Genomic DNA, 15,557 nt, shown 5'->3' on the forward strand with positions numbered 1-15,557 from the left:
TTAGTTTTTTAAGGAATGAGATATTTTCTGGTGGATATCTCTTTGCGCTGTCAAACATGCCTTGATACTCATGGTTTTTGCTTAATCACAATAGCCCAAAGGGTAATCATGATCCTGAAGTTTGTTGGTATGATAGAGTAATCATGATTGTGTTATTATTTATTGTATTAATGTCAGTCTGTTAGTGTTGTATGTTGCTTTGTGATAGGAGAAGTGCACATAACAGTTGGACCATGCTTGGCTATTTTCTCATGCCATTGTTAATTAGATTTCTTAAATCTTCCAGTTTAACATTAGCTAAATGTTTACAGGGATTGAGCCATTTTCAAATTCAAAATTTTATTATTTGATACTGAAGCACCATAATGCATCTAATCCTGTTGCTCCCATATTCTAAGTAGCTGCTGATTTAAATGTTGCAGAAATTGTGGCTTGCTGGATTCTCAAGGGGCATACAGGAGATGCACAGGAAAGCATCTTTGGTTCTCGAGGATGCAGTTAGGAATATTTACACTGTTGTAGCTTTCTGTGCTGGCAACAAGGTAATGGAGCTTTACAGACGGCAACTGAGGAAAATATTCAAGCAGAGCTTTTTTCATGGAATGGCTATCGGTTTTGCTTTTGGCTTTTCACAGTTTCTTCTTTTTGCCTGCAATGCTCTTCTCCTCTGGTACACAGCAGTCTCTGTTAAAAACCAGTATATGGATATGCCTACAGCTCTCAAGGAGTACATGGTATTCTCTTTTGCGACCTTTGCCCTTGTGGAGCCTTTTGGCTTGGCTCCTTACATACTTAAACGACGAAAATCTCTTACTTCAGTATTTGAAATCATAGACCGAGTGCCTAATATTGACCCTGATGACAACTCAGCAATGAAACCCCCCAATGTATTTGGTACTATTGAGTTGAAAAATGTTGACTTTTGTTATCCAACACGGCCAGAAGTGCTAGTGTTGAGCAATTTCAGTCTTAAGGTCAGTGGAGGACAAACTGTAGCTGTAGTGGGAGTTTCAGGGTCAGGAAAAAGCACTATAATATCTTTAATAGAGAGATTTTACGATCCGGTTGCTGGTCAGGTTTCTCTAGATGGACGAGATTTGAAATCGTATAACTTGCGGTGGTTGAGGAACCACCTGGGTCTTGTTCAACAGGAACCTATCATTTTCTCAACAACCATTAGGGAAAATATCATATATGCAAGGCACAATGCAAGTGAAGCTGAGATGAAAGAGGCAGCAAGGATAGCAAATGCTCACCACTTCATCAGCAGCTTGCCTCATGGTTATGACACACATGTGGGGATGAGGGGTGTAGATCTAACCCCAGGACAAAAACAGAGAATTGCAATTGCTCGGGTGGTGTTGAAGAATGCACCTATCTTGCTGTTGGATGAAGCAAGCTCTTCCATTGAGTCTGAGTCAAGCCGAGTGGTGCAGGAGGCTCTTGATACATTGATCATGGGGAACAAAACAACTATTCTGATAGCCCACAGAGCTGCAATGATGAGGCATGTTGACAACATTGTAGTTCTTAATGGAGGGCGGATCATGGAGGAAGGGTCCCACGATTCTTTGGTGGCAAAGAATGGTTTGTATGTTCGTTTGATGCAACCCCACTTTGGGAAGGGTTTGCGTCAGCATCATCGACTTGTTTAGATGGGTGTTTGCGATGGAGTGTAATTTAGGCTTTGGTTTATCAATATCAGTCTCATTTTTTTCCCTGAACTGCTGGAGAAGTTGGCAACATTCCAGAATTTTTCTAGAGAATCGGTTGGTGGAGTATTCCAGCAATGGCAAGAATGAATGAAAATGGTGAGGCTTGTAACAATGTTTATAGAGCTGGCTGGGGAGCTGGCTGGTGGCAGTTACATTGTTCAAAAGTAGGATTGAGAAGCAGAGTTTTGAAGTTTGGTTAGCATTGGAAACATGGTATCAGGCTAGATACATATTCTTTTGGAGGGAAGCATCTCCAGTTCTGATTGTGTTCGCCTCCATGGTATATTGATTTGTTAATTAATCAGAAAGTGGGATTTGAGATAATTGTAGCTTTTCTTTCAGGTGTTTTTTGTTTCCTTCTTTGTGTTTTGTTTTGTTGTGCTGTTGGTGGGTCTCTCTCCTTCACAGGTTTGGGTGGTGAATTTGTTTCTTGCTGTAAATCTCTTTTCTTTTTACCCTCATTTGTGAGAATAGTAGGAAGTTACGAACAAGAAAACTAGTCAAGGCAATTTGTTTTAACCTTACTGTGTAAATAAATAGATGGATAATTTCTGAGCCTTTCATTTTTGCCTGCATAAGAGCACATCAATGTATTTTTCATACCTCTCTACTAATTGCAGTTTGGATGATAAATTTATTTCCTCTCTTAGATGTTTCTTCCACTGGTCATACCATTGCTAAAGGAGGACAGGTGAAGGTGTTTGTATTGGCCTTTTTCTGTCAATATGCTCATGTGATGTTTATCAATTGCTCCTTTTTTCAGAATATACTTCTGAAAATATGTTTCTAGAAGCTCTTGTTACCTGGTTCTTTGGCAAAAGATTGGCTTTGATAACCTAGTTGCCCTTTCTCTGTGTACTCCTAGCATGCTATAACAGTTTCATGTACCGGAAACTTGAAACTGCTTCCCTGGTTAGTTTGTTGCTGACACTGGTAAACAATTTTGAATCTCAGAAATGCTTTTGGAACATGTTATTTCTATCCAGAGATCTGTTTTCAGTATCTTTCATTCTGGAATTTTCAGGGTCTGGACAAGGTAGGAAAAAAGTGGGATACTAGCAGCTTGAGAGGTCTGAGAATGGAATCTGATTCACAGCTCTTCCTGTTTCATGAATGCCCTGTTTGTGCCATATTTCTGCATTTCATAGCTCAATACAAAGCAAATGACCTTGTGTTCTTTGGGTATTTGCACTTTCTGTCTGTTTGGTAAACAAATCAACAGTTTCTTTTTAATCCAAAACAGGACAAAAACTAATAATTATTTTTCAAGCTTCACATCATTTTTGATTTGTTGCCTGATGATATATACAACAAATGAACCAACTCTTCATTATCAGGAAAAAGAAATCACCTCTAACAGCAGCCCTCAGCCCTTAGGTTGTTTACAACAAATATTTTACATGTCCAGCACCTTGAAAGAGTCTGCTACCACTTTGAGCTTGTTCCTCACTCTTTTCCATCTTCTTTCATTTGCTCCAACATTCAGTGTGTAAAATCTCCCTGTTCAATAATGCAAGTTAGTCGTTTAAACTAATCAGGGCATGAAAAAAAACTGCAGCTCCCTCATCACTTTCTTCTGCATCTATCTATGTGGTATTTTCAATGGAAGTCTTTCCAAGTTGCAGATAGAGAATTATATTGTTTGGTTGCATATTACAAGTTGGCACTGATACGCTAAAACTCATGAAAGTGATACTTTGAGATGGTACGAGATCATTAAGTTACCATTTCCAATCGCTAGGATTACGAATGATGCCCGAGAAAAGTTTGCAGATGTAAGTTCATACTCGACAGTGTAATAGTTTTTCCCATCAACCACCTTCTGCATATAGAAGATAAGCCATAAGACAGACTGTTGATCTTTGTTGGACTTGTGGGGTTGGAAAATAGGAGTATTTTTTACAGAGGATGTAATGAAGATACAAAACCTCCTGCATGTCAAGTATTGTAGCTATTTGATTGGGTGCAGCATAGACATTCTTCACCAAATTGGGAACAACCTGCAAAGGAAGAAATAACTGGTCAATGAGCATTGAGAGAATCCAGAAAAACATAAAGAGTAGATGAAAATTTGTGGTCCTTTACCTCTTCCATTGGACCTAAATCATGGATGTCCCTTTTATCAGTTGGTATAAAACTCACTCTAACATTCTGCAGTTGCAGATATCGGTCTTTAAACGCAGAATCATGCCCCCTGAACTCGAATTCCTAATCAAAATGTGAAAGAAATTCTTCCAAGTGAATAAATTCTCTTTGCAGCCAACAGTCATGCATTTTCTTGATAAGGTAATTCTATATCTTACCCTCCAATCCAAGGGGTAATAATAGGAATACCCATCTGAAAGGTCAACAAAAGCTTTATAGTTTGCTGGTATTTCTGCACAGTGAAGAAAATGAGAAACCGAAAAAATGTGTAACATAAATTACAAGCTTAGTAAGATATAATTTCTATAGAGTTTTTAATGGTCATATCATACAAATATTTAAAGATTATACATCATACAGAAAGCAACTACCAACCATGATACCTTCAGCATGAAGGGAACTTGCAGGGAATAAATTTGCAGCTAGTAGCCCCACTCCTAGCAGCAGTGATCTTCTCTCGAGATGGCCTGAAATTCACCATGTGAGATCAGGAAAGATATTAATACATTGTTGGATTAGAAGAAACTAGTTTCTTGCTTAAATCCAAAGCTTGACCAACATCTAGACACCATTTACACAACCCCATTTCAGAATTCACCAAAGGCAAACCTTTGGCTCAATATTTCTTTCAAGAAACCATTACTCTGAGGACTCCATAGGGTGAAAGAATTAGTAGTGAGTTAAAAATCTACATCCAGATAAAAATAGAGACTTGTAAAGCCAGGCTCTGTTTGGTGCAGGTTTTTTCAACTGCTCAAAGGCTACTGTAAAGAGCTCTATAATGTAGTTGGTTTTGTGTTAAAGCATTTTCAAGTAGAAGAAGTATGAAATCTTATAGAACCCTTTTCAAAGACCTTACAAGAAGAGATATTTTCACATCCAAATCTCAATTTTTCATTTTTATTTTTTAATTCAATGAGGCTTTCAAAAATGCACTTCACCAGAAGAACAGTACTTGTACATCAGAGAGAAATCTAAAGCTGAATATAACAGAAACCCTAACCTAATTCCCGGAATTGAGCTCTTAGAAGACATACTTTGAATTCCCAAAAGTGGGTTAGAAAAAAACAATCTGGGTGTCCTTCAAACACAAGTTTCTGTACAAAAGTACTATTCAATATGAGGATTACAATAAAAAAATCCACGTCCACTTCCTATAACAGACACTAAAGCACTCAACCTACAATCAAAACTGAAGAGAACTCAATCTGGGTATCATTCAAAAACAAAATTCTCCACAAAACATAGCTGCCAAGACTAGACAGGAAAGCAAATGCAGATAGAAACTTCAAATGGGTATCTTACTTTCTTCATCGAAGGCTGTCTCTCTTGAGCATGCACTGATGCTATTACATGAAGTAAATGCAGCAAATCGAGGCACATCAATGGAATGAGGCAAATCCAACTGGAAAAAATCATGAAGAATCGAATACATAAATGCCATAATCGAGAGAAGCATATAACCTAAATGCATTGATTGAATGGAGGAAAGTGATAGGAGTAATGACCTTGTTGGATATGGTTGTTGAAACCCAACCCAAAGAGAGTGACGAAAGTGCCATTTTTTCTTGTGGGAAACAACTCTAGCTTCCTCTTCTTCCTGTTCTTCAGTTCTCAGTTTTCGATCTTTGTATTGGGTATGGATAATACAGGGGTGTGATGAGTGGGAGAGGTTTGGCACGTGACATGCTTGTGACTTACCGGATAACGGCAATAACTAAAACAGTCTCAATGGCAAAGTCCTAAATAAACTGGCCCATGATATATTGTAGCCCAGCCCAGAAACACATGGCTAGCCTGGTTGGCTCCCTGTGAAGCCCATTACTAAAAAGCCTAACTTCCCCCAACCCGCACTTGTCATCTTCTCCCTAGATGGACTCCTCAATAGTTGGGCCCATTTTCAGGCCTAACTAATAGAAAAATGATAATATAAAAGTGCAATTGGAAAAGGGGTTGAACTGGCTCAGTGTTATGGACTTAGTTTTTTTCTAAGTTTGTGCGACACTTAAACAAATCAAAACACTTGATCTCGTTAAGTTAGCTTTACTCCTGATGAGCAGCTTACTAAGTTAAGATACTCACGACTTGAAAGCTTTAGAAGACGTAGTAGACAACTCTTAAAAAATGGAGGCTTTTATTGTTCAAAGGAAGTTTTTAGAACTTTGTAGCTAAGTGTAGATGTCTCCAAGGGTCTTTAGAAGTTTCCCACTTCCTATATAAGCCCATGGGGAGGGTTATTTAAAAGAGCTTGTGACATCATGCCAAAATTCTTATTGAATTAAGATTAGTTTGAGCCAACCTACCAAGTTCCAATATTTGAACCCACTCATTTTTGTCAACAAAGCCCGTATTTAACAACACCCTAGCTTTTTTGGAGTTTTGACCTAAGATACTTAAAAAAAATTCAGAAACTAAATTGAGTAGCAAAATGATTCTTAATCTAGAATATTTTCGCCACATAAGCATCCATATCATAAAATCGTAGTTGGTGGTTATGATTCTAAATTTCCTTTTATTTTTTAGAATGATCAACACAGTCACCTTTTATAACTTTAAATTTAAAATTAAAACTGTAGGTGATGGCTATGATTTTGAAGTCAAGTTCAAAACCGTAGTCACCAACTACGGTTTCAAGCCTAAATTTAAATTCGTACTTGATGACTATGATTTTAAATTATATATATATATAGAAAATTATGTTGTTTTATTTGAAATAAGTTTAAAATTGCAGTTAATAACTACAATTTTAAATCTAAGTTTGAAATTGTAATTGGTGATTATAACTATCAAATTCAAAACCATAATAACTTATTATGATTTTAAACTTAAATTTAAAGTTATCGTTGGTGATAATGATTTTGATAATTTAAAAAAAAAACATTAAAATCATAGTTACTAGCTATAATTTTATGACAGGGATGGATACTCATACAGGGAAACACAGTAGATTGAAAATTATTTTGGTCAAAACTCGGTCTTTAACTCTTAAACATTGAAATACCTAAAATGACCCTTATTTTCAAATGGTCCCAAACCCTAGCCAATCCCCTTTCCTCCTTCATATGTCACCTTCCTTATGCTACTTTTCACAGATCATGGGGCATTGAGCTAGTATGGGTTCCACGTTAGCATTCAAACCTTAAAAGAAAAATACTTAAATCAAAAGAATCACTATCTCTTATGTGTCATATCCATTGTTCTATTCTCTCTCCAAATTGACTTAAATTTATAAGTTGTTTTATTTTAGTTTTAACTATCTAATTTAGGCCATTGACCAATAACAAATAACAAAATCAAATTATTTATTTCATTTTATTCAATTTATTTTCTCAGAAAAAGGAAAAAAAATTATATCTTAAACAAAGAGGAATCAATTGAAGATTTTATTTATATTAAGAATCCGTTTTGCAGTAATTTTAAAAAATATTTATAATCTTTTTTGGGTTCAAAACTTTATATTATAAATGTTTAAAAAATTAAAAATACTATTTAAAATCACTATTGAATATAATTTAATTTTATAAAGAAGAAGAAGTATATTTTAAGTAGTTAGAATAATGTTTAATTGATTTTGAAAAGGACAAACCTAATCATGTGAGATGATATAGCGTAGGCTGACTTTGAAAGCATCCAAAAATTGGTCGGTCCGGCTATGAGAAATGACGGCACCCTTTGTCGGCACAACCATACAGTATTTTAATATAAATATGTATTAAGGAAAATGACTTGCTCCCACGCCTCTTCTCCATTTTAAAATAATTTTTCTAATTTTTTAATTTTTGTCTCTCCCCAATAGTTGGGCTGAGGTCACCTGCCACCAAGACATCTAATCTCCTCCTTTTTTTTTTAGTGATTATATAAAAATATGATTTATTATTTTATCACAAAATACGAAAATTAGGTATTCCTTAGTGGATGAGTTCAAAGGTGGTATTGGATTAAAGAAAGGGTTTGATTAGAGTCGAACTCATTCCATTTTCTTTTTAATTCATCTCGATCCACATCATATTATTTTTATAAATATATCTCCATTTCATAAAATTTTTATGAATTAGAATAACTCATAAAAATATTTTCTCACAACTTTTTTTAAAAATCTAATATTATAATAATATATAAATTTGTACAACATTTTTAAGAAAACAAATCTATATTAATTAAAAATTTGAGATACTCTTTAAGAAAAAATATACATATTTGATTTTAAAATATAATTTTTTTTATATTATATGAATTAATACATATTATCTTGAAAAAAAAAAGTAAAATAGATTATAATTCAGTGTTTTGATATTTATTCGTAAAAAAAATTATATTACATTTTAATATTTATGGTGAAAGAAGTAAGTAATTATATATATATATATTTAAAATTCTTTTCTTTTTTGAACAATAATTTTAATTTCATAAACAAATTATTTTAATTTATAAAATGAGTTATATAAAAAAAAAAATTGATATGAAGAATAAATACATAATATTTCACATGTGCTTAGAGGAGACAAAATTGTCGAATAAATAACAAAGAATAAAAATTTTCTTTCTCCCATGATTGTGTTAGAAAATGACAATAAATCTAGGGCAGACATTTTCATTTTTGATTAGTTTTTTTTTTTTGGACATCTTTAACATTCTTTTATCTTTGTAATTGAAAAATATTGTATAAATTGAATAAGCCTTGTTATTATTATTATTATTTTCAAATGTATATAAAGCTAAGATAATATCTCCACGTGGAAAATGAATTAATAGATTTTATACCTAAATCAAGGAGAACAAAATCACCATTTTTACATGGACAATTAAATTCTAATGACTAGGAACTTTGACTATTTTCTAGCCATAAGTCCGTAAAGGGCAAGATTTTTTTTTTTTTTCTCTATCTTTAAAAGCCTCACCTTCTTTCCTGCTACCACCCACACGACCTTACCATGAACCAGACAATTAAATCATAATCAACGGTCCCGATCAACCCGAACTCCCACATGGTCCTTGTGATTAGCGGGGACACGCAAAACCGCATGCGCTCGTAGAGATCCAACTTACCACGCATTTGAATATTCAAAGGTCGGTCCGTCCCCATCAGTCCAAAAACTTGCCGACCTTCTAGCGGCCACGGGTTTTAAGTGGAAGAGCAATAATGCGGTTTAGGGGACCCGCCACGTCAGAAGGTCGGCGATCCGGTTCCCGAAATCGCCGATTTGGCAGGCCCCTTAGACTCCATCACCACCACAAACGTGGCCAATTAACCGACCAATCAGCAATCAGTTCATTAGCTGTAAAGTGACTGTAGTGGCACTCGAGAATATTGTGCCACCGGTAACTGACTGAACCGGTTCCTCAGCCGTTATATTAGGTATATATAAATTGAAGTGTTACTGAGCCACTAAGCCTCCATACAAAGAGGAGAACCAGTGTACAAACTAAGGCCATCCGCAAAGGCCTAGAGCTTGAGGAGGAAGAAGGGCAAGCCTTTAATAAAAATGCCGATTAACAGAATCGCAATCGGGACGCCGGGGGAGGCCAGCCACCCCGACGCCCTCAAAGCCGCCCTTGCAGAGTTTTTCTCCATGCTCATCTTTGTTTTTGCTGGGGAAGGCTCGGGCATGGCTTTTAGTAAGATTTCAAATTTTTATTTCATTTTTTCAAACTGTGGTTTAAAACCAGAAATTAATAATGGGTGGTGTTTTTTGGCAGACAAGCTGACGGATAGTGGGTCGTCAACACCGGCGGGCCTGGTGGCAGCTGCTCTAGCCCATGGCTTCGCTCTGTTCGTGGCCGTTTCGGTGGGTGCGAACATATCTGGCGGACATGTGAACCCGGCCGTGACGTTTGGAGCCTTTATTGGCGGACACATAACGTTGTTGAGAGGCATTTTGTATTGGATTGCCCAGCTGCTGGGATCTGTCGTTGCATGCTTGCTGCTTAAGTTCTCCACCGGTGGATTGGTACGAAAACACACCAATGGAATATTTCAAAATTTGCAGTTTGATAATTTTTATTTATATTTTTTAAAATATGGAAATTACCAATTTGCTATACGTTAATGGAGGATGGCATTTAAGTTTAACTTAACATACATTATTGTGTGATAGGTAATGGGTAATGATTTAAAATTGAAATGGAAGGAGACAGCTCGAGGACGAAGGAATAATATTTTTGCTTTGAGAAAGTGTTTTCCAGAGGAGTCTGTTTTGGTTTTTGTATTTTTAAAGTCACTTTTTGGGATAGCGATTCACTTTTTTCTTTGTCTTGTTGCTCTCCATACAAGGCTTTCCTGTCTCTTCTTGGACTTTCCAGTTCCAAAAGTCAACAAAATGGAATGATTCCATCGATCCAACATGATCCTCAAGTGGGCCATCCTGGTCAAGGATTACTTTTTAGCCCAGCCCACAGCCCACTAGCTCATGGGCTCTACTTTTGATTCTGGATCCTTCCCCCACGCTACTATTGACTATTGATTTGAAATGAATCATCTCTTACAAACTCATACTTGGTGCCTAATTGTACTGAAATTTATGCTTGATTCGATGCAGGAAACGTCTGCATTCTCCCTATCCTCAGGTGTGTCGGTGTGGAACGCCCTGGTTTTTGAGATTGTGATGACCTTCGGCCTGGTTTACACAGTGTATGCCACAGCAGTGGATCCAAAGAAGGGGAACTTGGGCATTATTGCACCTATTGCAATTGGTTTCATAGTTGGTGCCAACATATTAGCTGGTGGTGCATTTGATGGTGCTTCCATGAACCCAGCAGTGTCATTTGGGCCTGCTGTTGTTAGCTGGTCATGGGCCAACCACTGGGTCTACTGGGCCGGGCCTCTCATCGGTGCCGCCATTGCCGCCATCATCTACGATCTCATCTTCATTGACAGTACACATGAGCAACTGCCCACCACGGATTATTAGGAGCTTGCTATGAATTTCAGGGGAAAAAAAATAAGGGAATGCAATTAGGAAAGTTGATGGGCTTTTCTTTGGGCTGGTGGGGTTGAGATTTCTTGTACTCTTATTAGGTGTTTGTTGTTGGTGTTTCTTTCTATCTTGTAGGAGTTGTTGAGAGTTTTTCTTGGATGTGTCAGTGGAACTGTCTGGTTTGTTTGCAATCACTTAATTGGGAAGCTTTTATGAATCATTAATGTCCTTGGAACTTAAATAAAAAAGAGGCCATAAAAGAAGACATGGTGGAATGAAGCCATCATTTTAGGGGTTGTGAGCCCATGTCTGAGAGGCTCAAACCCTTCATTGAATCCCAATTTTCTAGCCAGTTCAATGGCAAAGGCAATGTGAAGGACGACATATAAAGTCTTCAGTGGAAGTAAAAAAACAGTGACTGAAAATGTCTTTATTATCAGCAAAAAAACAGTACTATTGACAAAAACTTAGAAGATGTACCATGGCCTCTGCTCTTTCATGCTTGGGAATCTTGAGCTATCTGGCTCCCACTAAATATGATAGCTGGAAAATCTTTTACTTTTAACATCACATGATCCACTGAAAATAAGGTCTTAACAAACAGTCTCTAAAAGTAAGGTCATTGTTAAATCTTTTCCCATGTGACTTAGTGACAAATTCTTCCAAACGTTTGAATCGTCGCTATCTGGGATTTGCAATGGCTTCTCTCAAAGTAGAAAATATGCTTGGTGAGTAGTAGATTCATACAGAAGGGACTAGCACGATGATACTGTGAAGCTAAGAAGCGGGCATCAATGCTTTATTTATCTATGGAGCTATAACTATAGTAATTTATTGAATCCCTAAATTTAGGTCTTTCGAAATATTAAATTCTCTCTTATAAAAATTATTTTAATTATTTTTAAATATTAACTTTTCTCTTATCATATTTTTAACCCCCCCTAAAACACTGATTAATTTTTTTATGGAAGTCATCATTACCATTTTATAAAATAAAATATTCAAAAGTGTGGAGGTTAAGAAGACCATGTCATTGAAAAAAATCATAAGAAAAATATTAATATGGAAATTATAAAAGTAAAAATTTATCTCTTTTGAAGAGAAAATATGGATTTCCCCATGGTGACACCGAAGGTCTACCTCCCCCTCACCCACGAACAATGGGGCGTTTGTCTAACCATAGCTTTTGTTGTGCACCATAGTTGGGATTGGAAACTATACCAATAGTAGCTCAGCATCGGGAATCAATAACTTTTTCAACAACCGATAATCAATCTTTCAATGAACAAAGTCTTTTTTTTTTTTTTACTCTTTTCATTTCCTTAGACTTTAAACTTATAGATCCTAATATGAATCTAGATTATTAACAAGATCAAAATTTGTAGGAACAAAACAAATAAGTAGAACAAATAAATGAGAGTAGGTAAATATAAGAAAATTTGACTTTTGTTATTTCTTTGTATCCAATATTTTTGACCAACAAATGAGTTATAACATTTCATGTTGGATTGGTGAATGATTGGGCCAACCTAGATTTGAACCAGTGTAGACATATTGCTAATGAATTTACAATCTGTTTCTAGGACCGGAATTATTATCCTTGCCCGATGGGTCTACATCCATCCCTAAATGTCGTTGGATACTGTTCACTTCCTTGCCATTCTTGTAACGGTCACCTATAATCCGCATGAGTGGATGAGAAAGAAAGGATTTCTCGGAGCAACCCCCTAGGTTCCAGGCCTAGGAGTAAACTTTCTCATATGAGCATTTGGTACATGTATTCATCCGTGGAAGATTGAAAGGGTCACCACTATTGAGGACCTCCCCCCTAATCTTAGACACTAACCCTATCCTCTCTTTATCCCTAGTGACTTAAAAGATCTTCTTATTCTATACTTTATACTGATAGCCCTTCCACTTTGGATCTAGGCCAAAAGGCTGAGCTTGTTCGCTTACTATTATATCCTCTATTCACAGGGACTAAAAGGAGGGAATTGGAATTCAAATCTATAGCTCATGGGATTACAGGGTATACTGGATTAGCTGGTGGACTGAGAGCCTTTGTCGAATATCCCCTTTCTTACTCCTCTACTTATCCCATCCCAACTCTATAACCTGACTTGTTAGCTGGTTTGCTTCCTAACCTTATTATGCTAAATACTAGGAAAAAAAAAAGAAATAAGTAATAAAAATAATAGTCAAAATATGTTCACAAAAGAACCAGTGATGTCACCTCCCAAGTGCTTTGAGCCCATCCACTCTTCTCCTGCCATCAACTTTCTTTCTTCTCTTCTTCTTAATCTCACTAAAACCCTCTTCCCACCAAACTTCAATATGAATACAAATGATTATGAAACTGCAAGAGCTTATCACTTTGATCACAATAGTTACATACAAAAAAAACCCCCTTTGATTCTGTGAAGTTAAAGAAGTTTGCATTCACAAATCCATATGGGGATGTTTAAAACATAGCTCATCACTGTACCCTTCTTCTACCTCCACAAACTGATAACAATACTTCTTTTCCTGGAATGGGGGTGGCACGTTTTTACAGTTTCTGTTACTCAACTGGACCTTCACCAGTCTGCACAAACGATTCTCATGTGATTTTGCTATGATTAGTGGCTCCATGGTCGCTACTTCAAGTAAATGCTCGGCCAATGAAATGATCTTCTCCTCCTCATTCATTACTCCTTCCATTTTAATGACTTTAAGATGATCCAATCTTTTATATTCAGCGACTTCATGACTTGAGTGTTTATGACTTATGCTTGGGATGAAGTTGCTTCTAGGATCAATCTGCATATGGGAACAAGAAACCGTGTTTTAGAGTCAACAGAGGGGTGTATCAAAGACGAAACTATGCCTTCATCAGGCTTGTCCGTCATTTAGTTATAACTTCAACCAAAGCTTGAAGTCCAAAGGAACTCACATTTATGAAGAGTTTCTCCAAGGAAGGACATAGTTTCAGGAAGGTAAGCAGAGCATCAATGTTGTGTTTATCCATGGAGCTATCAATCCACCATAATTCTCTTAATTCACCGAGTTGAAAGGGCCAATGTGCTCTGGATGGGCAGGGTCTTGACGCTTCTGGCAGAAAGTGATTCAAGAACTTGATTTGTATATGCTGAATAAAAAACCAAACCAATCAAAACCAGTATGGGTTTGGGCTTTTTTGAAACAAGGCAGAAGCATAGAAGTTCAAAATCCATGAAACATACCTCAAAAGTCCATCTACATAGTGTAAGAATTCTAACATTTGTGATGTCTGGTAGAATTTCTGAAGCTTTCAAGTCCTTGTACTTTAAGGGGTCATAGCTGGGGCCTCCTCTAAAATCAAGCATGGCATCTTTCAGGCAGGAAGAAGATTCATATTTAAACCTGGGAAGTAGCCCACCATACCGAAATTTCTGAAGGCCAGGAGCCTTAATATAGAGAGACATCAGTTGGAGACAGTTGAAAACTGTCAAGTGGTGGAAGTTATGACCAGTGTGAATAAGCAAAGTTTGTAATCCAGGGCATTCTTTGATTGTCAAGCTTTCAAGAAAGAGACACTTTGAAACCATGGAGGAAACTGCTTCACTGGTAAGACAGGTCACCGATATTAAATGGAGAGTCTTGACAAAGATGTAAGGAGGAAATGAATGTTTGGAAAGAGAAGAAAAGCCTGGCCAGTGAGAATGATTGTCGGTCTCGAAATGCCAACCGAACTCCCCTGAAAATTCATCCATTCCCTCAGAGAAATCCAGATGAAGTATCTCATTTGCAACAATGGTAGCTAGGAGGATACTGCCCTGGCCAAAATGAAATTGAAGCCTCCTTGAATTCCTCAACATTTTGAGGTTAGAGTGATATAGCAACCTCCATATTGATAGATGGGGTTCATCAATATGATCAGCAAAGGCAACTGTTGCACTACCAATATCTTCTACACTTCCATATTGCACAACCAGTCTCAGTGCAGTGTTCCAGAGGCCTCTCCATCTGGTTGAAAGGAAACTGGTCTGTACTGCAGATTCAAAAGGGAGAAATGAAATGATGTAGCAGAGTACTTCGTCGGGTAACTTGCTAATTAAATCATTGGTGTTTTCTTCAATCACATCCCTGTTCCATGCACAGATAATCTTTGAGAAATTCAGAATCACCAGAATTTATCACGACAAAATAAAAAGAATAGAGTAGATTTATTACTTAGCATTTTCAGTGTCTGAGTCAAAAATCTTCTGATGTTGCTTCTTCACCATGTTGGATTCAGCTATGAAACTTCATGGCTTCCAAGGTTGTGATTTCAACTATTTAGCAGATAAGCTGTTCATGAATTGGAGGCTAGTGAAAAAGGGGAAAAAAACAAATTCTGAGACGGCAAAGGAGCTTTCCCATAGTTAATTTAATGCGGCTCGGAAAAGAGAGCTAGAAATATCATTTGATAGTAGATGAAAACCAAGTCTTCATTTTGTCTTTGGAAGCATGAGAGCTACCAAAGATTTATTTATTTATTTGTTTTCTACTAATAATTTCTCCTTGTGATTGGTTTGATACGATCCACACAATGAAATTGAGAAACTTGTGAATCAATAATGACTCCAAGATCGTCTAGAAACAAAATTGTATGAAACCGTGACCGGTTGCTTATATGGAAACAAGAAACTTGGTATAATGAAGATGTCACGATCAATTATGGAAGGATTGATTGATAAGTCGAAGAAGAACGCCATGAAAAATCTTTCCTATAAGTTCAAAGAGTTCTAAAAGAACCAAAAAGAATTTTCTCTCACAAAATTAT

The 15,557-nt window shown here is 36.6% G+C and overlaps 4 protein-coding genes across 4 annotated transcripts in view; 2 read left to right on the top strand and 2 right to left on the bottom strand.

Annotated features, from left to right (window-relative positions):
- The window catches only part of LOC100259831 (ABC transporter B family member 20), a 28,342-nt gene extending 26,064 nt beyond the window's left edge, over positions 1–2,278 (top strand). The window contains exon 11 of the mRNA XM_002284187.5: positions 423–2,278. Within this exon, the coding sequence (XP_002284223.2) occupies positions 423–1,655 (1,233 nt within the window). The 3' untranslated portion in view covers positions 1,656–2,278. The remainder of the gene's footprint in view (positions 1–422) is intronic.
- A 542-nt stretch (positions 2,279–2,820) lies between these two features.
- Positions 2,821–5,518, bottom strand: LOC100242691 (photosynthetic NDH subunit of lumenal location 1, chloroplastic). Its single transcript, XM_002279520.4, has 8 exons — positions 5,369–5,518; positions 5,166–5,265; positions 4,244–4,327; positions 4,019–4,092; positions 3,801–3,923; positions 3,644–3,715; positions 3,441–3,537; positions 2,821–3,215 (listed from the first exon to the last, which is right to left on the bottom strand). Exons 1-8 carry the CDS (start codon positions 5,420–5,422, stop codon positions 3,112–3,114), a joined length of 708 nt encoding a protein of 235 aa, XP_002279556.1. The 5' UTR covers positions 5,423–5,518; the 3' UTR covers positions 2,821–3,111.
- A 3,782-nt stretch (positions 5,519–9,300) lies between these two features.
- TIP1;1 (aquaporin-like) lies at positions 9,301–10,968 on the top strand. Its single transcript, NM_001280994.1, is given in 3 exon segments — positions 9,301–9,476; positions 9,558–9,808; positions 10,397–10,968. Coding segments are annotated over 3 exon segments (756 nt in total). The 5' UTR covers positions 9,301–9,343; the 3' UTR covers positions 10,769–10,968.
- Positions 10,969–13,213: 2,245 nt separating this feature from the next.
- LOC104881169 (F-box protein At2g39490-like) lies at positions 13,214–15,068 on the bottom strand. Its single transcript, XM_010660373.3, has 4 exons — positions 14,966–15,068; positions 13,996–14,878; positions 13,707–13,901; positions 13,214–13,573 (listed from the first exon to the last, which is right to left on the bottom strand). The coding sequence occupies exons 1-4, from the start codon at positions 15,016–15,018 to the stop codon at positions 13,214–13,216; spliced, it is 1,491 nt and encodes a 496-aa protein (XP_010658675.1). The 5' UTR covers positions 15,019–15,068.
- Between the last annotated feature and the right edge of the window lie 489 nt (positions 15,069–15,557).

This window comes from Vitis vinifera, chromosome 13 (genome assembly GCF_030704535.1).
Source record: "Vitis vinifera cultivar Pinot Noir 40024 chromosome 13, ASM3070453v1".
Lineage (NCBI taxonomy): Eukaryota > Viridiplantae > Streptophyta > Magnoliopsida > Vitales > Vitaceae > Vitis > Vitis vinifera.

Bases quoted from the DNA above. Each gene is read 5' to 3' on its own strand.
- LOC100242691 (XM_002279520.4), bottom strand. From the start codon at position 5,422: ATGGCACTTTCGTCACTCTCTTTGGGTTGGGTTTCAACAACCATATCC. The intron at 3,924-4,018 runs GTAAGATATAGA...CATTTTGATTAG, and splicing joins ATTACCCCTTGGATTGGAGG to GAATTCGAGTTCAGGGGGCA. The intron at 3,216-3,440 runs GTAACTTAATGA...ATTATTGAACAG, and splicing joins AATCCTAGCGATTGGAAATG to GGAGATTTTACACACTGAAT.
- LOC104881169 (XM_010660373.3), bottom strand. From the start codon at position 15,018: ATGGTGAAGAAGCAACATCAGAAGATTTTTGACTCAGACACTGAAAAT. The intron at 14,879-14,965 runs GTAATAAATCTA...TGCATGGAACAG, and splicing joins TCAGACACTGAAAATGCTAA to GGATGTGATTGAAGAAAACA. The intron at 13,902-13,995 runs GTATGTTTCATG...TTTTTTATTCAG, and splicing joins TATGTAGATGGACTTTTGAG to CATATACAAATCAAGTTCTT.